This window comes from Peromyscus californicus, unplaced genomic scaffold (genome assembly GCF_007827085.1).
Source record: "Peromyscus californicus insignis strain IS unplaced genomic scaffold, ASM782708v3 Scaffold_3__1_contigs__length_106647218, whole genome shotgun sequence".
NCBI classification, from domain to species: Eukaryota; Metazoa; Chordata; class Mammalia; order Rodentia; family Cricetidae; genus Peromyscus; species Peromyscus californicus.
In genome coordinates, this window is record NW_026294551.1 from 47,161,534 (window position 1) to 47,186,929 (window position 25,396).

A 25,396-nucleotide genomic window follows, 5' to 3' on the forward strand; every position below is an offset into this window, starting at 1 on the left:
CGTGGTTCCTAACCTGGCAGGCACACGTGGGAGTCTCTGGCCTGCTCCTAAGCGAGTGTGTACTTTCTTTGGGAGAGGACCATATTTCCCACCCACATCTGCAGGTAGCCACGGTCTGCTGTAGGGAGGCAGTATCTCCTTCTGTCTTGTTTGCCTGGATCCTCCCCAGGTATTAGGCATTTGGGTGATTTCCAGTTCTTTCCGGCTGAACACGCTGGCATTGTGGAGATCTGCTAGCTGATTTTGATGTGGTCCCCTCAGAACAGAATTAATGGGATGCGCAATCTGTAACATGGAGCCCCATCGATGAGACAACTAGATTACAAAGTCACCCACAGGTTCCTAGGTGAGCTGTGCTTTGGGGAGCCTGGCCCTTAGCTCAAAGCAAACTACCCACTTAGAAGATGCCCAAGTATCCCTTGGGGACCACTGCCCTGGCCCCACAGCCCAGGAGGAAGCAGCCAAAACACTGACACGTCTGTGTCCCTCTCTCTTGTAGAAAGTCTGCACCAAATGCGGGATCGAGGCCTCCCCTGGCCAGAAGCGGCCCCTGTGGCTGTGTAAGATCTGCAGTGAGCAAAGAGAGGTAGGCGGCCTGGAGTGGGCTGGGCTTGGGTGGGCAGGGTCCACTTGCATTGGGGTGCTGCTAGGACCTTCTCCAGAGGGAAGGTCCTGAGGAGGACTGCCCAGGATGTCCAGGGAAGGAGGGTGGGAAAGAAAACCTGCCAGCCTGCCAAGCCCTCACTCAAAGAGGTGAGAGTCAGCCCTGCTCTTGGTCTTTGGGGGCCTGTGGTTTCCATGGATAGCCTCCCTGTGAGGATGCGTACATGTGGCTTTGGGGGGGGCTGTGACTGGAGTAATAGTTACCTGAGTTGAACATCTTCTGAACACGTGGCACTATACTAAACTGCTTACATTGTCCAGCCATTTCCCCTTTCACACCCCCCTCTGGTGGGTGTCATTCCCATGCCCCCCTCCTCTCAAGCCCAGTGGGGAAACACCTGAGGCCAGATAACCTTTGTATACTGAGCTAAAGGTGAGGGAGATGGGCTGGTGATTGAGTGCGGCCAAATCCTGCCACGATACTGCCACCCAGAGCCCTTTCTGGTGGCGGTGTTCTGTGGGTCCAGCTTGGATCCTTTCTGGGGAAGTAAGTCATTCTTGGGGGGGTGATAAGCCCCCAAGGTGGTTGCAGATGTGTAGGTCCTGGAACCGCTTCTCCTTCCCCCAAGCCTGGGTGTTCCTGTCTGTCCAAGGTCAGAATGGAACCAGAGCAAGCCAAGGCAAAGGGAAGCTTTAGCTTTCCAGAGGTGGTTTTGCCTTTTTAGTTATTTTGCTTGGCACTTTTTAATCTGAGGGTCTATAAAATGCTTTCTGTTCTGGAAAATTCTCAGTCCTACCATCCTCGGATATCTCTGTGTGGTCACTCCATCTTCCTCCCCGGGCCTCTTCCCAGCCCATGCTTTGTGCTCCTAGATTCTTTGGCGATTCCTTTTGCTGGGTCCTTGGGTCCTGGGAGCAGAGCCAAGCATCCCAGGTGTGAGGCGAGCATGGGAGCATGGCCCGGGCCTGCTGTGTGGGCAGCTGCCCTTTCTGCTCCAAGCATGCTTCCTCTCACAGGTCCCTGACTTGGGACTGGGCCCTGCTCTTTGCACTCCTCTCTCCCAGGTGAGAAACCCTCTCTCTATCCTCCTTTTTAGTGACTTGGCTGTGGTCCCCCACCTCCTGTGGGAGGCTTTAAGTTCTCATATCTAAGAAGACCAATCTCCCAGCTGTCTCCACCCACTGCTGGGCACTGAGCTCCATAGGCAGCGCATTTGGACACTCAAAATAGTAAGTAGCTAGGCACCATGGCGCACACCTGTAATCCTAAACACCCAGGAGGAGCCAGGAGGATCATAAGTTGGAGGCTAGCCTAGATTGCCTAACAAGATCATATATATAAATTTAAAAAAAAAGAGTAGTAGTCAAGCCTCTGATCTACTGAGGTATACATCTTGGTTTTGAGCACAGACAAACTTACATGTTGCTCTTAACATAATTCCACCTGTCGTTGCTGTGCATCTAGAAGACAGAGGCGCAGGGCCTTGATGTGTGAGCTAGCATTTAGACCTTCCTGGAGGGCCCTTGTCCCCAAATGATGATAATGATAGCCCTTCATGGAATGGCTGGGGCGGGGGGTGGGGGGGGTGTTAGCAAGCTTAGGAAGTGTATGGACCGACTGTCTCATGCTCCGTGTTAGAGGCTGCTCCTTCCTCACAGCCAAAGTCCCCTCTTTGAGCTGAAATCTCTCTAGTCTTCAAGGGGCCCCTTTTAAAATACAGATAAGTACCCAGGAGGTGGTGGTGCACTCCTTTAATCCTGGCATTCGGGAAGCGGAGGCTGATGAATCTCTGTGAGTTTGAGGCCAGCTTGGTCTACATAGTGAGTTCCAGGACAGCCAGAGCAAATAGTGAGACCCTGTTTCGGGGGCGGGTGGGGAGAGCAGATAAGCAAAGAGGAAATTTCTCTAAATAGTGTCTCATGAAGAGACACACCTCTGGATAAAATAATGGTCACAGGTGAGCGGGGCTGTTGGAGGTCAAGTTGCCATGAGGGAAGGAGTTAGATGGGAGGAAAAGATTCCACCAGCTGGATCAGCTCATCACGAGTTGATGAGCTGCACATGCCTTAAGAGTCCTGTTCTGGACAGACAGAGGGACATAGGGAGGGCCTCTTAGCCCATCCTAATCTCTAGGGTGCCCCAGTTCCAGAAAAGTCTAAAATAGCTTTCAGATGAATTTTCTTATCTTTCCTGAGGCGAAGAATACGAGGCTGTGCTTTATGCTATCAACTCGTCCTTGAATTTTAGAAGCCGATAAAGCTTAGCAAGATCAAAAAGGTCCCCCTCTGTGGCTCCAGGCAGCGTACTCGGACACTCGCTGCAGGTGAATGGGGTCATGGACGGGGTTGTGAACGTGCCTGTGGTTTATCGTCTGTGGGTACCATGCCCCCACATGCTGGAGTCTACTGTCTGGTATAGGCAGGGAGTGGGGGCAGGGCAATGGGTTTCCTGATGCCTTTTTTCTCTTCAAGAAATACCTAATCATAACAACGAGATAGAGAGAGAGGACATTTAAACCGTCAGGCTCTAAGCACTGAGTGTGGCTGCTTTGGAGACTGTGATGGGAATTTGGAATTCTGTCCGGCGTCGGAAGGCAGGTCGTGACAGAAGAACTTGGGTTGCTGATGGACGCTCTTGTGCCGCTCTGCCTGGGCACTCTTATCCCTCTCCTCCTGGCTAGCTTCCATCAGCTCCGGCTGTAATTGCAAGTCATTTCTCTTGAGTGGGTTGAATGCTGGCTGACTGTTCCAGGGCGGGCAGCTTGGCGTTACTGTCTGTCTAACGCACGTGAGCAGCAGTGTGAATCTCTGTCTGTCAGATTTTGAGTTTACCACCTAATGCATTCATTCACTTGGGCATTTGGTGCATATTTATTAAGCATCTTTTATATGTCAGGTGAGACAGCTCTTACAATGAGAAAGAGGGAAGCCACAAACCCAGGAAGGTCCATCCTGTAACTTCACAGATGGTGATGCTGTGATCCAGGGAAATGGGGGGAAATGGTAGTGCGAACAATGGCCCCTGTTTTTTTTACGGGGGCCAGGCAGTGGGGATCACTGATGAAATGACCTTTGAGCAAAGTTCTGAGGTATACTCCGTGGCTATGGAGGGAAATCATTGCAGAGGGTGAGGGAGATATGAAGTGTGTGCAAAGGCCCTGAGGTGGGTGTGCGTTGAGCGGGGAGACCAAGGTGGAAGGAGCAGGGTCAAGGTCGAGGAGAGGAGGTTAAAGGTGCAGAGGGCAGTCAGATGGTGGCATTTTGAACTCCACTGTAGAGACTTTGGCTGCTATGGTCAGGATAATGGTGGGTCTTAGAGGATCTTGAGTATGGAGTGACATGTTCTGACCTCATTTAAGGGATACTCTGGCTGTTGTGTTATATAAATTGTAGGTTACAGTAGCAGAGTGTTTTGTTCTCCATTTTTAATATTGCTCAGGGTGCCCAAGTTATCTCTAGGCAGCCTTGCAAGTGTACACACACACACACACACACACACACACACACACACACACACACACACACATGCACGCACATGCACATGCAGGTACATGCATGCACAGGCATGCACACATGCACATAGAGAGATGGAGGACATGCACTAACTATGTTGGCGGCACACACCTGTGATCCCAGCACTTGGGAAGTAGAGGCAGGGGGATCAGAATTCAAGGCCAGACTAGGCTTTATGAAGCCTTGTCTTAAAAAAAAATATATATATTTCACTGTTTTTTTAATAACAGTGTGGATAATTGAGGGATGCTGACAATACATAGAAACGTATAAAGAAATACACACAAAATCATACCCTGACTCTAGAAACAACCACTATTAACATTTTGGTATATTACTTCCAACCTCTTTGTTGGTTTTTTCCCCCTCTAGTCTGTTGACACTGGTTTTAAATTAACATTCCATTCTGAGTTATTTCACAGTGTAATCAAAAACTCTGTGGAGATTCTCAGTGGTGTTCTGTCTCAAATAGCTGTCTCTCCAGTTTAGGACATGTGAATTATGTTTTGTTTTGTTCTTTAATTTGAGTTTTTTGAGACAGTAGCTAGCTTCAAATTTCCTATGTGGCTGGGATTAAGGATGACCTGGAACTCCTGATCCCTCTGCCTCCATCACTTAGATGGTCTCCATTTTTTTCTCTAACTGGTACCTATGTGTCATTCTTTGTCTACAAGCCCTTTCGAGCTGGGACAGAACTTCCACCCTGGTGCATGGGTAGCCAAGAGTTGGCTGCCACTCCCCACCACCACCCCGCCCCTGCCCCTGCCTACAGTGTAGATTACAGCTCACAGGGGATTCCTAGGCCAGAGAGATGCCTCATGAGAGAGCTCCACACAGCTGGGACATGGCTGTCCAGAAGAGACGGTGGAGAAGAGATAGAAGCCATGCTCGATATGCAGGAAAAAGTACAGGCAAAGTGGAAAAGGAACTAAATGAGAAGTATTATCAAAGTATTTTATTAATGGTCTATGAAGTTCAACTGAACTCTAGCCATTCCTACCGCAGTGAACTTGGTGGTCCCTAGAGGTGGCCACAGTGGTTGCCTTGTCCATTACATATAGATTTTTTTTTTTTTTTATTTCCTGGTTGGTACTTCCAAGCGTCTTGGCAAATATCTCCTGTTTCAACTGTCCCTTGAGATTCTCCTGCCTCAGCCTCCCAAGCACTGGAGTTTCACATGTATCCCAGCCATCCCTCACGGGTCTCCAACCCCCTGTGCCCTGGCAAGCTGCTGATACCTGCGTGCAAAATTTATAGAAACAAACTAGGGTACAAACCCGGGCCCCAGGGGCCTTCATTTGATGCACTCGGGAAGGGAGGAAGAGACTAGACACACTCCAAGGATATGACCAGCTGAGGAGGCCCAGGCTGTCCCATGCAGAGGACAAGACTCAGCGTGTGGCGTGAAGTGTTCTCCCAAGGGACTGCGGACACTCGGGAGAAGGCCGCAGTGGGCTGTGCTTGCTTTCTGCTTTAATAACCCGTTGAAGCTTTATCGTATTCGACAATTCAACTTTTTACTGACAGGACTAGGGAAGTGGCTCGGTGGGTAGAGTGTTTGCAGCACAAGCCTGAGGACCTGAGTTCAAATCCCCAGCACCCATGTGAAAAGTTGGGCATGGTGCCTGCCTGAATCCCAGTCCTGGGGGACAGGGATAAGAGGATTCCTAGAGCTCACTGGTCACTTGGCCCAGCCAGTGAGTGAGCTCTAGGTTCAGGGAGAGACCCTGTTTCAAAACATAAGGTGGGGAGTGATAGAGGAAGATACTGATGTTGACCTCTGACCTCCTTCTGCGTACATAATCACATACACACTTTTGCCTGGATAAACGTAGAACAAGCATACAGTATTTGGATATTTGACCCAGGAACTAGCCACTGCCCAAGTCAAGCCCTGGTCATGACCACACTTGCCTTTGAGTGCAACATCCTGTATTCGTTTTCTGTGCCTGGCTGCTTTTATCCAAAGTTGTGGTTCTAAAATTGACCATGTCGATACATGCAGATCTATCTGTCCTACCTGTCTCTCTTCTCCTGCAGTGGACCCTCTCCCTCTTGTCCTTCCTTCCCCATTGGTGGTTTCAGGGTCTCCGTTCCTTTGTTGTTAGGAACAATTCTCCTCTAGCCATTCACGTATCCCTGAGAACAGAGAAGAGTTTCTCTTGGGCTGTGATATACGCTCGTGTTTGACTTCTTCATGTGGTTCCCAGTTACTTGTCAGAGAAGCCAACTGTGCTCTAATGAGCAGCGGGCATGGGTCCCCCTCCAGCCACCCCTTAGCTGTCCCTCTCCTTGATCCTGCCTCCAGAGGCTCAGCTGCTGCCCTTTCCTCCCATTTCCATTCCTTCCCTTCCCTCACAGTTTTACATCATTTCCCTCAGGTTTGTTTGTTTGCCTCCAACTTTCAATCCTCCTGCCTCACTCAGCCTCTTGAGTGCTGGGTTTTAAAGAGGCATCCCTGCTCCCAGCCCACCTGATTTGTTCTCCAGGCTCTGTGTCCTGGGCCAGTCTTCATCTTTTCAAGACACTAAATGGCTATCCATTCCCCCTGCAACCTGGCATGCATATCCATGCAGTTTCTAGGTTTCCCGTGTATTGGGGTCTCCAGAATGATCCCCACCCTGCTCACTTCTGTGGCAGTTTTCCCAGGTTCAAGTTCCCCCTGTCCCTCAGTCTTCAGATGCAGTAAACCCAGTAGACCAGGCTTGACCGAGAAACAATAGGAAAACTTCTCTTTTTGCCTGTGACACTGCATGCCAGAGGTGGCATCTGTGATTCTCTGTGACTGTTAAAAAGGGGCAAGGACCTAACGGGCAGCAGCCCACTCTGCACCCTCTCCTTGGCACTCCTTAGCTCTGCTCTTCCCTGTAAGAGCCTAACTGAAGGAAGTCCACCTCCCATACCCTGTTTACATCCCAGCCTGACTGTCTGGGAGTCTCTCATCTCTTCAGGATAGTGGCAGAGTTGGAAGAAAAAGAGGATGGTTCTGTGTGCCACAGAGACCTACCGCTCTGCTGGGTCAGGAAGGCTTATACCCTGGCCCAGCAGGCAGGCAAGGCCTGGGTGTGACCTAACACACCTGAGCCCCTCTGTCACTTGAAGTATAGACTCTGGTCCCAGCTGATGGTCTCGGTGTCACCTTCCACCTGCCTCTGTGGGTGTGTCGCTTGGGGTTGGAAGAGACTGCATTGGGGGCTTCTAAACACGGGACCGACAGTAGCAAATGGAAAATTCATTCATTGTTTAGTCTTTCTTCCCCATCCACTAAAAACAAAACCAAACCTGTGACTCACCCAAAGTTGTCCTGCAATCAGTGGAAAGGTTAATTAGAACCTAGATTCCCCCGGATTCTCGAAAGCCTTCCTCCAACCTCTAACGGGTAGCAGGCGTCTGAAGCTGCAGGCTTTGTCATCCAAGGGGGTGAGCTAGGAAGGGGTGAAGACCAATTTGTAAGTAATTGGAAGCTGATTAATACAATTAGAGCACTCTTCTTTAGCCTGGCCTTTCTCTGGTGCTTACACAAATCCTGATTAGACCCCAACAGAGCCCTGCTGACAAGCGTGCTGAGGTTCCTGCAGGTTCTGCATAGAAAGGTGCTTAGGAAATGCTTGCTGATCCAAAGGGAAATTTGCAAAGGAAAGACCCTGATCATTTCAGAGCCTCTCCCCAGAGGGGTGCCTTTGATCTGACTCCCTAGTCTTATCACTGGTGACCCTGACTGGGGGCCCACGGAAGCTGGGGTAGATCCCCTTCCCCTCACTCCCTCTCCTGTTGGTTGATTGACTAAAAGAGAAATTTGTGAAGCGGGATGGAGAGGGAAGGTAGGAAAGCACCTTTTGCTTCAGCCCACCCCGCCTGGAGGTGAGTGGTGCTCCCATGGGGTCATCCACGGGCAGAGCCATCCCTCATCTGGACCTCACAGACCTGAAGATGGACGGAAGAATCAGGGACAGCCCCCTTCCTATCAAATTGCACCTCAGCACCTGCCTCCCTGGCTGGCAGCCTGTGTCACTGCGGGCTGCCATCTGCCTCGCCATGCTGGGTGTCTCCATTGCTTGCAGTTTGGATTTTTGCGGCAAACAGCTTTGCCTGAGGGCCCCTTTCACAGGCCCGTGAGCGTACTAAGGAGTGGGTGGCTGGTGCCGGGACAGGTGGCTGCCTGAGTACCCGACCATCTGTGCCTGGCTTGCTCTCGGCTGCTGTGGCGACATTCCTGGGGGACCTGGATGGCCACACTTCCTCAGTGTGTTGTTGGTCACCTCCCACGCTGCCTCGGCTCCTGTCACTGCTGCTATCTCCTGGCCTCCCACACAGGCACCCACCAGGTCCCAGAGCAGTTTGCCTAGCTGGCCGCCTCCACCAGTAGCGTCCTCACAGACAGACTGAACCATTTCCGCCATCCTAGCACTTGCTGGAAGTGCCAGTCTGAGCCCTGCACAGGAAGTTGTACCCTGAGAGGCCAGCAGACCCTAAAGGAAAAGGACTTCATTACCACCCCGACGCAGTCCTCTGTGCCAACTGGGCACACGCTCGAGTGAGCACGCATGCACACACACACACACACACACACACACACACACACACACACACACACACCAAAAAGGCCAATATCGACAGTGGATGTTCATCACATCCAAGGAGTGAACATTCATCTTCCTCATAGGAGCCCAGCAGGGGACTTAGAGGATCCTTTGCCCTCATGACAGATGGAATAACTGAGGCTCAGAGAAAGGAGGTCACTTGCCCAAGACCCCAAGGAGTGATTAATGGAACCAGGAGTTGAAGCTAGATGTGCCTTCCTCCAAAACGCCTTCTAACAAGACAGTCTTCTAGTCATTCATTCATTCATTCATTCATTCATTCATTCATTCACATAACACCCTTGGGTATTCACTGTGTGCCTGGCACTATTTCAGGCCCGTAGAAAATGGTAATGAGCTAAGCATCCAAATGTCCCTTTCCTGTGCTTTTGTTCTATCAGGGGCAGCACAGGTAAGAAACTTACGGTAAAACATAAGCACACTAGTAAATAAGGATGGATGTCTTAGTTAGCATCACTAATGCTGTGATAAACATCATGACCAAAGCAAGTTGGGGAGGGAAAGGTTTATTTGGCTTACACTTCCAAATCATTGGTTGTCTTAGTTAGGGTTTCTATTGCTATGAAGAGACAACCATGACCACGGCAACTCTTTTTTTTTTTTTTTTTTTTTGGGGGGGGTTTTCGAGACAGGGTTTCTCTGTGTAGCTTTGCGCCTTTCCTGGAACTCACTTGGTAGTCCAGTCTGGCCTCAAACTCACAGAGATCCACCTGGCTCTGCCTCCCGAGTGCTGGGATTAAAGGTGTGTGCCACCACTGCCCAGCCACCACGGCAACTCTTATAAAGAAAAAGCATTTAATTGGGGTGGCAGCTTACATTTTCAGAGGTTTAGTCCGTTATCTTCATGGTGTGACATGGTGGCATAAGGCAGATGTGATGCTGGAGCTGAGACTCCTACATCTTGATATGCAGGCAACAGGAAGTGCTCTGAGACCCTAGGTGGTATCTTGAGCATATATGAGACCTCAAAGCCTGTTTCCACAGTGACACACTTCCTCCAACAAGGCCACACCTACTCCAACAAGGCCACACCCACTCCAACAAGACCACACCTACTCCAACAAGGCCACACCCACTCCAACAAGGCCACACCTCCTAAAAGTGCCACTCCCTTTGGGGGCCATTCTCCTTCAAACCACCACACTGTTTGTCATCAAATAAAGTCAGGGTAGGAAGTCAGGCAAGCCAGGAACTTAGAGGCAGGAGCTGATGCAGAGGCCATGGAGGGGTGCTGCTTACTGGCTTGCCCCTCATGGCTTACTCAGCCTGCTTTCTTATAGAACCCAAGACCACCAGCCCAGGGGTGGCACCAACTGTCATGGGGCCAGGCCCTCTCACAGCAATCACTAAGAAAATGCCCTACAGACTTGCCTACAGCCAGTTATTATGGAGACATTTCCTCAGTCGAGGTTCCCTCCTCTCTGATGACTCTAGATTATGTCAAGTTGGCATAATAATCAGCTGGCACAAATCACACAATCTGTTGGATACAGAAAGGAAACGACCAAAGTGGAGAGGTCAGGACAAAGCAGGAAGGATGCCATGGTGTCACACCCATTAGGGTAGCATTTCTAAATCCCCGGCAGAAAATCTGGCAGAAAATCCCCAATGTTGGTGGGGGTGTGGGAAACCCGGACCGCTGTGCATTGCTGGTAAAAACACAAAGCGGTGTGGCTGCCACAGAGAATGTGGTCGATTCCTAGCACATTTATGTAGACATATCCCATTATCTAGCATGTCTACATAATGGGTACTTATATCCATTTATTTAGGTGAAATATCGAGAGTTATTTCACCTAGGTTAAAAGCAGGGACTCAGATGCTGGATACACATACGCATGGCAGCAGTATTCACAGTGGACGCCACCCAAGTGCCTACTGGACAAGTGGTTAAGTGAAATGTGTCACCCACGTCACTCGTTTGGTGTGGCCTCCAAAAGGAATGAAGCTGTGACGCGGCCTCCACCGTGGATGAACCTTGAGGTTATGATGCTGGATGACAGAAACCCGGTCACACCAGGACAAACACTGTGGGGTTCCACTTAAGTGAGGCAGTGAGAGCTGGCAAACCCGGGAGACAGAAAGGGGAATGGTAGTCGCCAGTGGCTGGAGGTGTCGTGGGTGCAGCTTCAGTTTGAGAAGCAGAAAAGAGGTGTTCTGGCAGAGGGGCAGAGGGCGGCAGCACAGAAGGGTGTAGGCACCTAACCACCCTGAACTGTAGACCTAAAGATGGTTACAGAGGTAAATTTTATTGTTACCACAGTTGAGAAAATAACCGGATGGGCCGATATATACGTGGTTTACTTTCTTGTGGCTGTGACTAAAGTTCCCAACAAAAGCGACTTATGAAAGGAAGAGGGTTATTTTGTCTCACAGTTTGAAGGTGTTCAGTCCATCATGGCGGGGAAGGCGTGGCAGCTAGAGTGTGAGGTGGCTGGTCCCATGGCGTCTGTAGTCAGGAAGCAGAGAGAAGAATTTTGAGTTTGAGACTCTGGCCTATGGGATGAGTCTTCCCTCCTCGGTTAAAGCTCTCTAGAAAACTCTCGTGGACGCATCTAGAGCTGTGTCTCCTAGGTGACTCCAAATCCAGTCAAGATGACCCTCAGTGGGTCCTTCCCAGCAGGTTGGATTTTAGCATAGACTTGAGGCGGGTACAATGGGGAGGCTAATGACCATCTGGGCAAAGAGCAGAACAACAAAGTGGAAACCCCAAAATGTGTGTTATGTCTGTAGAGCTAAGGTTCCCCACCCTGCAGTGCTGGGGTCCCCAAAGCCTCAGCTGGTTGACTCCGTCCTGATAGTGCATCCCATCTGGTCCCTCCCACCCTGCCTTTCAGGCCTGTGTGGTCATGGTTTGGCTCCATCCTACGCATACCTATAGGGAGGTGGGTAAAACGCTAAGGTGGAAGTATCTGAATTTGGTCTCTCTCTCGCACTAATTTGAATAGAATGTGATCCAAGTTTCCAGCTTGTTTTTCAGATGCCAAATGACACTGGCTGGCACCGTTGTACCCCTCCCCCTGGCCAGCTGTCTCACAGATGGTGATTTAGGAGCCGAGGGTGGACCCTTGCTTTGGGAAGTACTTACTGTGCTCCTAGGCGGTATCCAGCCCTGGAGCAGCACCCCATTTCCTTTTCTAAAGAAATGATTTAGGACATACACCCCATAGGGCTGCCAGAAAGTCGTCCTCCTGACACAGAGAATCAGGAAGGGATGGCCTTTGCCGGGATCTTCCTGCAGGGTTGGCACAAGGCTCAACCATGGGCATTAGTGTCCCCATTTTGCAACAAAGTGGAGGTCCTGGGACCTTCGGTGACAAGTGTCAGGTGGCCCGCCAGGAATGGAGAGCTGTGATGTGAACCTGGGATGCCCGCGCTGCATTCCCACACAGGGGCTCCTGGGATCCAGGGATCCTTGGTCTCCTGACAAGCGTGTAAGTGTGTGTTTGAAGATGGTTCTTGAATTGTGCTGTGTATGGAATAGGTCAGATGTCAGGAGCACACACCCAAAGATAACAGGAAGTCACCCAAATCAGACAAAGTAAGAAGCTTGAATTAGTGATCCAGAGAAACACCTGTAAGATCTCCCAGAAAGCAGGATAGGAAGAGGAGGAGGAGGAAGAGGAGGAAGAGCAGGAAGAGGAGGAAGAGGAGGAGGAGGAGGAAGAGGAGGAAGAGCAGGAAGAGGAGGAAGAGGAGGAGGAGGAAGAGGAGGAAGAGGAGGAGGAGGAGGAAGAGGAGGAAGAGCAGGAAGAGGAGGAAGAGGAGGAGGAGGAAGAGGAGGAAGAGGAGGAGGAGGAAGAGGAGGAAGAGCAGGAAGAGGAGGAAGAGGAGGAGGAGGAGGAAGAGGAGGAAGAGGAGGAGGAGGAGGAAGAGGAGGAAGAGCAGGAAGAGGAGGAAGAAGAAGAGGAGGAGGAGGAGGAAGAAGAGGAGGAAGAGGAGGAGGAGGAGCCAAGGGGGATGAGGGAACAATGAGTGAGAAAAAATAGAGGGGTCATGGGGCCTCAGGATTTGAGGTTTTCCCAAGAGGACTGAAAATGAAGCACTCACCACACACACCACTGAGAAGTCCATCCCGGCACTGAAGACCCCCATATTCCCCCACCTGAGAGCTCTGCCATCCAGGGGCCAGTGGTGTCGCTTCAGCTGGGAGTGTGTTTAAACACTGGCATATTTGTTGTTCTGGGAATTGAATCAAAATTGAGAAGCTCCTCTGAGAAGACCTGACTTGCTATAATTGGCCTGTGCAATTTTCTGCTCACAGCCTCTATTCATTTCCTGTGTGCGGCCCACTCCATCTGGGGCCAGAGCGTGGCTTCCCCACCAAACACCACCTGAGCATGCTCCCCCAGACCTGCAGCAGAAAAGGGAGGGAGGTCAGTGTGGGTATCCAGAAGGATTTCACGCTGCTTATGACTTCAGAGTTAAGGGGAAGCGTTTGCAAAGTGTTGACAATCCAGTGGTGGCCAAGGCGCAGGAAGCCTTATCCCTGTGGACTTGCTGATCTAGCAGGGACAGTCAGGATGGAGGGCGGAGACAGCACTCTGGGCCAGAGGGAGCAGATAGTCCTTTGGGGGCTTATGAGGACCTTCCCACAACCCAGATAGCCTGGGAGCTGCAGGCCTGGAGGGATAATCCCGAGGGTGGACTACAAAGCTGTAGAGAGACGTTAGGTCTAGAGTCAAGGTCAGCAAGCCTGCCCCTGGTGCAGGGGCATAGCCCTCTGCCTACCCATCAGGACCCTTTGGTGCCACTACCTTGTGATACTGGCAAGCTCTCCTTGTTTATTACAGATGGGTAATTGCTACATGAGCAGCCCTCACCAGAGGCTGCCTCATGGAAACCAGAGTGTTCCCTCTGGTTCTGAAATAATCCAGCCATGGTGTTTGAATTATCTACCAAAAAAAAAAAAATAGACAGACAGCACCCTCACAGTAATTTTTCTCACTGCAGCTTTTTCTTCCCACTGGACTGGCAGTTGCTAGTCTCCCAGGCTGACCTGGTTGCTCAAAGCCCACTTGAATTGAAAAGGAGGCTTGCTCAGACCCTGGGAATTCAGGGCTCCTTGGTACTGAGCTCAGCTTCCTGTCCTCAGGGCTCAGAGGACACAGCATCCTGAGGGCTCTGCCTTAATTCCCAGTGTCCTGGTGAGGTTGTGGCTTTGTACCATGGGCATAGAGCCCTGAGAGGAGTTAACCATTCACCAGGGAGACGACCCAGGGGGCAGCAGACTCTGCATTCCAGATGACTGCATTCTCCCACTGGGGTTGAGGATAGGCAGAAGCATGGTGGAGCTTTCTTCCTGACCCACCAACACACACACATGCACGCACACAGTGCACTTTAAATTATTATCCTGAGACTGATGGCATTGCCGTGGGGAAGGGATGGCTCTCGGTGGTGGAACCCTTGCCTGACAGGCCTCAAACACATCCCTAGCACCACCAAAGAGGAGGAAAAAAAATAAGTGTTATTCTTCAAACTGCAAATGTGCTAATACCCCCTGGGAGGGGTCTCAGCCTTCAGTTAACACCTTGGCTGGGAGCTGGCACTTTGGGAAGAGCTGGAAAGTTGTCTGGGTAGGGAGGGGAGCAGCCAGGGAGAGGCTGGCCCTGGCTCTCCCACACCCCTCCCGTGGGTGCAGACTCCTGTTTGTGCAGAACACTGAGGGCCCTGCTCAGGAGGGATGGCTCATGGGGGGTGGGGGGGGTGAGGACAACGGGGAAGAGGGGGGAAGCAGCTTGTCTCTAAGAACACTTGGTTTCTGTCCCTTGAGCTCAGTCTGAACACATGAGAGGTGGTAGATAAATGCTATCTGAATAATGCTCACAGCTCCCTCTCTAGAGGCAATGGAGCAAGCAGCATGGGAAGAGGGCTAATCACTCTCTCAAAACAGGCTGCAACAGAGAACAATTTAAAGAAGGTGGGCTGGGGAGAGCGCCTCCTGGGCAAGCATGAGGACCCATGTAAAACAAGCATGATGACCCACTTGTAATCCCAGTGCTGCTGGATCCCTGGGGCTCACTGGCGGACAGTGTCTCGAAAAACAGGGTGGCCAGGGCCAGCAAGAGGGCTCAGCAGGTAAAGGCACTTGCTGCCAAGTCTGATCATGCAGAGTTCAAGTCTCGAAACCCACATGGTATAGGAAGAGAACTGACTCCTGCCAATTGTCTCCTGACCTCCACAAGTGTGTTACGTCACAGACATAAATTAGTAAATGTTTTCTTTTAAGAAAGGCACACACACACACACACACACACACACACACACACACACACACACACACACAGAGTCCAGATGGGGGGAGAAAGAGAAAGGATAAGAAAATTGTCCGGGTATAGTGGCACACACCTTTAATTCCAGCACCCAGGAGGCAGAGGCAGGTGGATCTCTGTGAGTTGAGACCAGCCTGGGCTAGAGTGAAACCTTGTCTTTTATTTTCCCCCCTCTTTGAGACAGGGTCCACTATGTAGCTCTGGCTGTCCTGGAATTCATTATTGTAGATCAAGCTGGTCTTGAACTCACTGAAATCAGCCTGCCTCTGCCTCCCAAGTGCTGGGATTAAAGACATGCTCCCTTGAGCCCTGAGGTGGTGGCGCATGCCTTTAGTCTCAGCACTCGGGAGGCAGAGGCAGGCGGATCTCTGTGAGTTCGAGGCCAGCCTGGTCTACAGAGCGAGATCCAGGACAGCACCAAAACTACACAAAGAAAACCCTGTCTCGGGGCGGTGGGGGCGGGGGGGGGGGGGGAAGACATGCTCCCTTATGCCCAGCAAGACCTGGTCTTTAAAAAAAGGTAAGAAAATTAAGTATGCTAGAGCAACAAATCTTGCCAGTCTTCAGTTTTGTTGGTTGTCATAGATGATTGACGGACTTACTGATTGATACAAATTATATATTATAACTTTTTGAATATTCAAAGCAGCACTGTCTTATCACTTACATTATAATCGAAAAATAATTAACTCCACCATCACCATGAAAACTGAGGTTTAATTTGTAGTCATTTGGTTTTCACGTACACAGTCTGGAACTTTGAATCCCATTGTTCCCTAATTCTTTTACAGCTGGAGTTTGAACATAATTTCTTTCATCTTATTATATTTTGTTCTGTTCATGTTAAATCAAATCCTGCCTTTATCTCCTGGGGTTCTGAATTTTCTAGTACCTCAGTCCCCTCTCCCACCTTCTGGCTTTTGAACCTTTGATTTTAATTCCTCTGGGTCAGCTGAGCTACCACACCTTTGAGCAATGTGTTTTGTTTGGTTGGTTTTTTGTTTTGTTTTGTTTTGTTTTTCTCTTTTTTTCTTGCTCGTTAGTCCATAGCTTCTGCTCGGTCAGAATCACAGTCCCACTGAATGAAAGAATAGAGAGAGCTCCATCTTGACCCTAAGAAAGGCAGATTCCAACCTATTTCACGGTTACAAATGTGGCCACCAGGGCATGTGACCTGCTTTACACTCTTCCTCAGAGTGGGAATAGCCCTGAGCAAGATCTGGCAAGATGGCCCAGCTGGTAAAGGTGCTTGCCACTCAGCCTGAGGCTCTGAGTTCAATTCCTGGACCCCACAGCATGTAAGGAAAGAGCTGACTCCTGCAGACTGTCCCCCCGACTTCCACACAGGTGCTGTGGCACACCCCCCAACACATAAATAATAAAAAGTGTGGTTTTATTTTAATTTTCAAAAAGAAAACCTGAAGGGCTGGAGAAACAGCTCTGTAACTCCAGCTCCAGAGGATCCAACACCCTCTTCTGGCCCCCAGGAGCAGCTACACTCATATGCATACATGTGTGCGCACACAAGTGTGTGTGCACACGCGTGCGTGCGCACCCACACACACAGATAAGACGGAGAGAGAGTTGAAATACATTTTTTTTAAAGGAAAAAGAAACCTGAGCAAATAGCCCACGGTGTCTCATCAGGCATTCTGGGTCTCTGTCCAGCTGGAACAGGTCTGGAAGCTGTGGGACAGCAGGTGACTCAGCTGTTACAACTTTGGACCTGACCCGGTTTGAGCCACAGAGCTTTTCTAGCAGAAAAGTACCAAGAGCAAACTTGTCTGTCCCGTCAGCCTAGCTTCCATGGCTGCGATGCTGGCCAGACTTCTGTTACTATAACAAGTGGGTGCTATGATCACCTTGTGAGGGAGAAAAGCTTGCTGCCATGGCTCACGATTTCCAAGGTTTCAGTCTGATGACACAGACCTGTGTCTTTAGGCCTCTGAGCAGGAAGTGGTGGGAAAACAAAGCAATACTGCCCAACTCGAGGCTGGTCCCACTATCAGTTTCAAGGAACCTTGTGGCACTGATCTGAAGACCGCCTACTGAGCCCCACCTCTTAAAGGGCCCCCACCTTCCAATGGCCCTGGGGACTGGGGGGTCTTGGAAGGATGTACAAATCCTAATGATAGCAAGCCCAGCTTGAAACTCTGAGCTGTCATTGCCCTTTTCTTCCCTTTCTCCTCCTTCCTTCCTTCTTTCCTTCCTTCCTTCCTTTCTTCCTTTTTTTATTTTTGTAGTTTTGATACTCAGCAGTTTTCACCCATGCCTGAAGGTTTTTGCCTGTGGTAGCAGGAACATAGGTATGTTGTAGAGCGTGCTCAGTGACTCCTCAGACACTGCATTTTTTGAACAGATGCACACAGGTCCAACATAGAGTGTTCCTTGATCTGTCAGTGAGCACACGGTAGTTCCTATCTTTGTGGCAAATTTCCCCGAGTGCTTAGGGTGCTTCCAGAAGCCCGCTCCTCGTGTTCACTGTGAATGGTCAACATCTTGATGATGGCAGATCATTTTCTCGGCAGGAACCAGTCTTCCAGGCCCAAGTTGAAAGGGGGAAAGCGCTGGGGATTGTGGGATGGAAAGCCACATGGCAAGTATGACTTCTGGGTCACTGGGTTGGGGGGAAGGGGCTAGATTCACCATGGCTTTGCTTTTTTTTAAGATTTATTTATTTATGTATATGTGTGTATGCCTGTGTGAATGTATGTATGCCATGTACGTGCAGGAGTCCTAGGAGGCCAGAAGGGTATGTTGGATCCCCTGGAACTGGAGTTACAGGCAGTTGTGAGCCACCTGGGAACCAAACTTGGGTCCTCTGCAAGAGCTGTACTTGTTCTTAACATTGGAACCACCTCTCCAGCCCCTCCCCACGGCTTTCATATCCTGCCTTCTCACCCCAGAACCGAACTACCCCACAGCCTCAGGGGGTGCCGTGGCTTCCTTCTGCTGGGTGATGCCCCAGGCCTTTCTCCTTCCCCATCTCCCCTCAGCTCTGCTCACCTTCATCTCTGTTTCCCACCGTCAAAGTCCTGGCTCCTGGTGGCTGTGTGGAGACAGCAGTGTGCCGAGTAGGGCACGTCTTCTCCTATCGCGCCCCACTTACAAAAACATTTCAATTACTGCGTTCCTTCCCTCTCCTGTGCTGTTAGCGTCTCTCCCTGAAGCCACATCGAGTCGGTATTCCAGCCAGACACTGCTCCAGCTCCCCACATGTGGACCTGCCAAGCAGCTCCAGGATTGAATAACATCAACATTCAATTACAGATCTGTTACATTTTCACTTTAATCAGAGGAATGCATGTGGTTTAGAAGAGAAAAAAAAAATCAAATTGTTTGGCTAAGTGTCAGCCTGTAGAGGCAGCCGCCTGCTAGGCGTCCCTCACCTAGCCCAGGCAGTCCCTGTTCACGTGAGGGGTCTTGTCGCTCTCCTTGTGATCCCTCAACACAAGATGCCTGCTGGTGACTCATGCTGTGAGAGGTGAGGAGCCCGGCCTCCTCTGCTGTTTCCTCTCTCCCTTCCTAGTTTTTGATCATTTTAATATGTTTAGCACTTTAATTATATTTGTAACTTTATGTGAGATGGTGCCCCCCCATAGCATTGTTCACCCCCCAACCCCAGGAGCTGTGGCTGTGGAGGCATCTATCCCTCCCTCCCCCAATGCTCACCTCCCTGCTATTCTAGATCTTACCTTCACTGGCAGGTTGAAATTCTATTGTTTAACTGTCATTAATTCTTTCGTGCTCGGTGTTTTGTGCCCAGGTCCTAATTTACAGAGGTGACTACGTGATTCCATGCAAAGAAGGGTTTATTGCTTACAGATTCTGAGAGATGGGGGCCACCATGCTACTCAGGCCACAGGAGCAGCCAAGGGAAAGCACAGGCCACAGAGGTTTGGCTAGTTCGAGTATTTCCAGCAGCCTTTGGCCCTTCTCATGGAGTTCTTGCCTGACACCTGGGTGGAGGTTACCAAGGGCAGGTTGGCGTGATGGGTCTCTCCGTGTGGCTTCTCATTCTGAATGTTTCCAGGGCCCTCGGTGGTTCCCCCTGTCTCAGAATCTCCCACATGCCAGAAGACAGGCAGGTCCAGAGGGGGCTGTAGTACAGCCAGGCTGTCTGTCTTGCGGTGGAGAGAGGGTGAGGCTTTCTCTCTGTGGGAAGTTCTAGATAAAAGTGATTTCCCACTAGTGGAATAAGCTCGTCTGGGGGAGGGGAGAGAACCATCTATAAAAGATGTGGAGCCCCCACCCCCCACCCCCCCAAAAAAAGAGCTTAGTGTGTTCAAAGGAGGGAAAAGAGCTGTTTAGCTGGAAGGTATTGGTGGGGCAGGGGGTGGCAGGGGGCAGGGCTGTGGGCTTTTGTTGGCCATGCTGTAGAGATTGGCTTGTTGGGTAGCTCCTGGGGAACCAGAACTCACTTGTAGCTAAAGTTTTCCTGCCTGGCCCACAGTCAGGACAAATCTCTCTCACCTGCCAGTCCCACAGCCACTCAGACCTGACCAAGTAAACACAGAGACTTAGATTGGTTACAAACTGTATGGCCGTGGCAGGCTTCTTGCTAACTGTTCTTATAGCTTAAATTAATCCATTTCTATAAATCTATACCTTGCCACGTGGCTCGTGGCTTACCGGCATCTTCACATGCTGTTTCTCATCGTGGCGGCTGGCAGTGTCTCTCTGACTCAGCCTTCCACTTCCCAGCTTTATTCTCCTCCTTGTCCTGCCTATACTTTCTGCCTGGCCACTGGCCAATCGGTGATTTATTTATTGACCAATCAGCAACACACTTGACATACAGACCATCCCACAGCCCTCACTCACTGTCTGTGTCTGTCTGTCTTTCTCTCTCTCTCTCTCTCTCTCTCTCTCTCTCTCTCTCTCTCTCTCTCTCACTCACTCACTGTGTGTGTGTGTATGTGCATGTATATGTACATGTGTATGTGCATGCATGTGCATGCTCAAGTGATAGTTCAGGGCTGGCTGTCTCTCCTCTACCGTAGCAGGCAGACCTTTAAGATGACCACAGTGTTAAAAAGAACCATATTGTCACAGGCCAGTTCCTGTTGCTTTCTAGACTGGGTCAACTTGGAGCTTGTGCGGCAGATGGGACACATTCTCCTTGAAGACAAGAGTCCATGCTTTGCCTACTGTACCTTATCTGTTCGTTCTGCTGGCCACCAGCATAGTAGATTCCCTACTAGGCTCAGGATGGCTCAGGCACAACCCTGCCCTTGAAGAGCTCAATGTCCCAGTAAAAAGAATGGACAAAGCTGGACGTGATGGCACACACCTTAAATCCTAGGACTTGGGAGGCAGAGACAGGCAGATCTCTGAGTTTGAGGCCACCATGGTCTACAGAGCTAGTTCCAGGACAGCCAGAGCCACAGAGTGAGACCCTATTTCAGAGAGAGAGAGACAGAGACACAGAGACAGACAGAGACAGAGAGAGACACACACTGGGGGCAGCAGGTAGGCAGATGATAGATACACATGAACTCCAGCCCAGGAGTGGCCTACTGTCCCCGTGGTACCCCATGGCCTTGGAAGCATAGCAAGGGAGCCTTGATTCTGCCAGATCTGTCCTGGAAGACTCCCAGGGGAATGTGGCTGTCATGTGGAGACCTGGTGACAGGTACTGCCAGTGTTAGGAAGTGCATGTGCAAAGGCCGAACTGCCCCTACCCCTTTATTTGTGGACTGGGGCGGGGGTGGGCGGGGCAGAGAGAATGGGCAAGCCAGTGAAGTCAGACAGTGAGATCCACCGGGAACATGGGAGACATGTAACCAGGTCAGACCAGTAAAGGGCTAAACAGTGGGCAGACTTGGGGCTTCAGCCTCCCTTTCTCCATCCTTCCACCAGAGCCTGGGCAATTACCACCTGCCCCGACCACAGCCACCACAGCCGTTTAGGAACCGCTGGTGATTAGCGATTGTTATTGTGGTAATTAAAATTCCCTGGGAACAGCTTGGCTAATATCCATCAGGATCTGCAGTCAGGTTGGCCGTGAGCTGAAATGGTAATTGAAACCTCGAAACCCAGCACAAAGCGGTAGTACCGGCAATGTTAAAAGCTGCCAGACGCCCCCTACAAGCACCATGGCAGCCGTGTGGGTCTTTTCTCATTAAATGGCATTTTCAAGGCTGGCTGCTTTGCTGGCCTTATCACAGCAAACCACACATGGAGAGCAGCAACACTCAGCCTCTCCAGAAGGACGTGTTCTCCAGCCTGTGGGCCTAGCCCCCGGGGTGGGGGTTAGACCCCACAGAAGGCTTGCTCTTGGCCCTGTTCTTGGGAGAGGGGCCAAGTGTTGGTGCCAGGCAGTGAGTGATGGGCCTGGATATCCTGGGCAGAAGTCTCGTGATTGGACACTATTGTCGTACAGGTTGTAGAGTTGGAGGGGCGGTGAGGGAAGAGAAGGTCAGGGTGTGCATGGGCAGGCATGGGTGGGATTGCTGCTCAGAACTTGGCCCAGCTGGCGTTCCCACCACTCACCTCACGAGCCTTGCTCAGCCATGTGGAAGGTGATTTCCAAAATACTGACAGTGAGTTTTGTGGACATGTGCACAGGTACGCCTCCTGTGTTGAATGATGCACCTATATGCTCTGGACCCTCTGATGGGGAAAGGGGGACTCAGGAATTGCTGATCCCCACACTAGTCCAGTATCCCAACCATTCTGAGTGGCCAACCATGAACTCTAGTCCAGTATCCCAACCATTCTGAGTAAGCCAGCAGACCATCCACCCGGAGTGGCAGCAAGATTAGTATCAGAGCAGAATCTTTCAGAAATGACCGTTCCATTGGCTAGCCACAGACCTGCCCACTGGGCCCAGGGGAGACACAAGCCTGGCTGGCCTGGAGGGTTGTGCACATGGAGCACACATACTGGGATGAAGTTGATATGGTTTGTGCAGAGTTTGGGGGGTTGAATAGCCCCCAAAATGTAGAGTCCTGGCAGTTGCATGCTGTTCAGCCCTGTACTTCGGATCCTGTGTTCTTTGCCCATCTTCATAAAGCACTTCATTGGTGAGAGGATTTTGGAGGGAGGTGGGATGGAGATGGCTTGCTACAGTGGATGCAGGGCTGAAGCATGGGTTCTGGAGTGCCATTGCCAGTGAGCAGCAGGAAGGGCTGGAGTGGGCGCTATCAGGGAGATGCCCGGGGGCTGGCTCTCCACCAGCACACTTGCTAGCTGCTTCCTCTCATCCCTCTTTGGATCTGAAATAATAAATCCATTCAGTCAACCGTCAGAACTTGGGTGAGGGGCTGGAGAGACGGCTCTAGCGGTTAAGAGCACTGGCTGCTCTTCCAGAGGACCCGGATTCAATTCCCAGCACCCACATGGCAGCTCACAACTGTCTAACTCCAGTTCCAGGGGATCCGACACCCTCACACAGACATAGATGTAGGCAAAATACCAATTGACATAAACTAAAAATAAATTGCATATAAAAAACTGTTAAAAAAAAAACTTGGGTGGAACTACCAGGCCACTTCCCCGGCTGGGGACATGGCATAGTGGCAGAGCATTTTCCTGGCATACGAGACCACTTCCTCAAGAAGGTGACTAGCCCTGCCGGTTAGGATACGTCCCAGAAAAGTACTCACAGCCATCAGTGCTGTTGTGTAACCCGTGTTTACTGAGCACCCACTCAACGTTGATGTGTGTTGGGAGCTTGAAGGTACAGTGGTGAGCAGACAGCATGGCTCTCCCTCCTGGATGACAGAGCCCAGTGGAGGAGACAGTTGCAAATTAAGGACCAGCCCAGAGGTGCAGGTGACCCAAGTGTCTACAGATGGATGAACATCTGCTATGCAGAATGCCATGGGAATACACACAGCGGGACCGTCTCCAGCCTCCCATGGAGCGCTGCAGCACGCATGAGCTTTGACAGCTGTGCTAAGGGAAACAAGCCAGGCCCCACAGGCTAGCTTCTAGACGATTCCACTTACGTAAGGTAGTCGAAACAAACTCAGGGAGAGAAAGTAAAGGGTGGCTGCCAGGGACTGGACAAAGAGAGGGACAGCAGGGTGACCCTGTCCTGTCGCACCTACATTTGGTGACCCCAGGACCCAGCAACGCCTCTCCCGTGGAAACTGCGTCTAAGCAAAGTGTCCACACTCCAGGGACCTGACCCAAGGTCCTTGCCCTGTGTGTTTCTCTGCACATGGTGGATGTTCTCTTTCCTGGGGCATCGCATCGCATCTAAACGTGTAGGACGTGTCTTAGGTCTTTGAACATGATCTGAGGCTGCAGCCAACAACGAACTCATGAGTATACTGTGAAGAGACCTAGCCAGGCTCCCAGAAGTAAAACAGTAGGAACAGTTCCAGTGTCCTCACAGGGGCTGGATTCATTTGGCTGAACCTGAACACGGCCGACCTGATTTGGGAAGTGAGGGACAGACACCGTAGTGTTGATGGAGACCATTTATTAACATAGAACAATAGCCGTGATACATGGTGGGGAAGAGGCCAGCCTGGGTGCATGAAACCCTGTCTAAAAAAATAATATAATGCTGTGTTTTACTTTAGGCAAGTAGCTGAACTTGTGGAAGCCTCAGCTTTCCCATCTGGAAAGTGGGATTGATAACAAAGCTTCCTCAAGGAACTTTTAGCAACATATGCCCTGGGAAGAGGGAAGGAGACTTCCCATTTTGTGAATTTTAGACCAGAGTATGCGCTACTGTTTCAGTCTGTTTCCTGTTGTGATAACAAAACACCCTGAGATGGAGTAATTTATAAAGTAGAGAGGTCTCTTTGGCTCATTTCTCAGCGTTGGGAATTCCTAGAACATGGTTCCTGGGTCTGATGAGGGCCTCCGTGCTGTGTGTCATGTGGTGAGACTTGTTTTTTCATTTTTATTTTGTGTACACGATGCATACAGAGGTCAGAGGATGACCTGTATGAGTTGGTTCTCTCCTTCCACTGGGGGACAGGTCCTCAGACTTGGCCATCTCGCCAGCTCTCCCCACCTGACCCATTTACAAAGATTTATTTATTTTAGTTTTGTGTGTATGATTGCTTGCTAGTATGTGTGTGTGCGTGCCGTGTGCATACAGGACCCCACAGAGCCCAGAAGAGACATCACACACCCTGAAAGTCAAGTTATAGGTGGTTGTGAGCCAGCATGTGGGTGCTGGGAACCGAACCTGAGTCCTCTGCCAGAGCAGCCAGTGCTCTTAACTGCCGAGCTCTCTCTCCAGCCCCTGATTTTTAGAATGGTATGTGTGTATGTGTGTGCACACATGTGGTAGTGGGGGCACAGGTGTCACGGGACATGTGGGGGTCAGAGGACAACTCTGTGGAGTCAGGTCGCAGCAAGTCCCTTTACCCTGAGCCATCTTGCTAGATCAACACGCTACCTTTGATTCTATTGATGGGACCCAGAGTGCTTAGGGAAGCACCCTACTGCCGAGCAATATTCTCAGTCCTCTTTTTATTTTGAGACAAAGTCTCACTAAGTTTCCCAGGCTAGCCTTGAACTCACTCTAGCTTAGACAGGCCTTGAACTAGATCTGCCTGCCGCAGCCTCCCGTGTTACTAGGATCACAGGCCTGTGCCAGCAGACTCGGCTTCCTCCTCTTGTAAAGCCACTAAGACCATCATGGAGGACCCACCCCTAGGACCTCATCTAATCTGTTTCCCAAAGGCCCTACCACTAAATGCCATCAACATACATGGAGATCAAGCTTTCTCCTGAGAAGAGAGAAGAATTCAAACCATAGCAGTTTCCAGTCCCAAGAAATTCAAATGTGGGAGGTTTTCTCATGAGGACTCCAGAGAACATTCCTCCATTGTCTGTGCTGTGTGGGAGACTGAGCCCGGGTGAGACTTAGAGTGCTGCCTAGCCCACTCAAGGCCCTGGGTTCCATTCCCCAGAACCATAGCAGAACCATCCAAAGCCAGGCCCTCTGTACAGGAGCAGTCACTGAGGGGTGTACACCAGGCTTATGTTCTGGACTCGGAAGTCCCGTGACTCACGGTCCAGAGCATAAGGAGACTTGTCTACCTGGGAGAACTTGCTGTACCTCCCTCAGCAAGGGCAAGTGTGGCCAGCTTATTGTTCAATTTCTGCAGCAGACATGGGGGTGGGGGGTGAGGATGTGTGCTGGGTAAGGATGGGGTGGGGGTACAGGGCAAGGATGGTGGAGTCCAGGGGATGCGGGTAAGGATGGGGTGGGGTAAAGATAGGGGTGTAGGGATGCAGGGTAAGGATGCGGGGGGTGTGTGTGTGTGTGTGTGTGTGTGTGTAAGGTAGGGGATGAGTGGAGTGTGGGTGGCTAGAAAGCCATCCAGGCAGATTCTGATAGGGAGCATGGTGTGTTCTTTTGCCCTATTGAAGAAGGCTATGCACATTTGCACTTTAAAGGCTCAGAGAAGCCCTTCAATGGCATCTTAG

General features: G+C 50.7%; 1 protein-coding gene across 6 annotated transcripts in view; it reads left to right on the forward strand.

Moving 5' to 3' along the window:
• Positions 1–25,396, forward strand: part of Rph3al (rabphilin 3A like (without C2 domains)) — a 147,295-nt gene that overhangs the window by 95,339 nt on the left and 26,560 nt on the right. For 5 of the 6 annotated variants that reach the window (XM_052756029.1, XM_052756027.1, XM_052756030.1 and 2 more), the window contains exon 5: positions 500–586. The exons of the other annotated variant lie outside the window; for it this stretch is intronic. In XM_052756029.1, the coding sequence (XP_052611989.1) occupies positions 500–586 (87 nt within the window). The remainder of the gene's footprint in view (positions 1–499; positions 587–25,396) is intronic. 6 annotated transcript variants of the gene reach the window in all.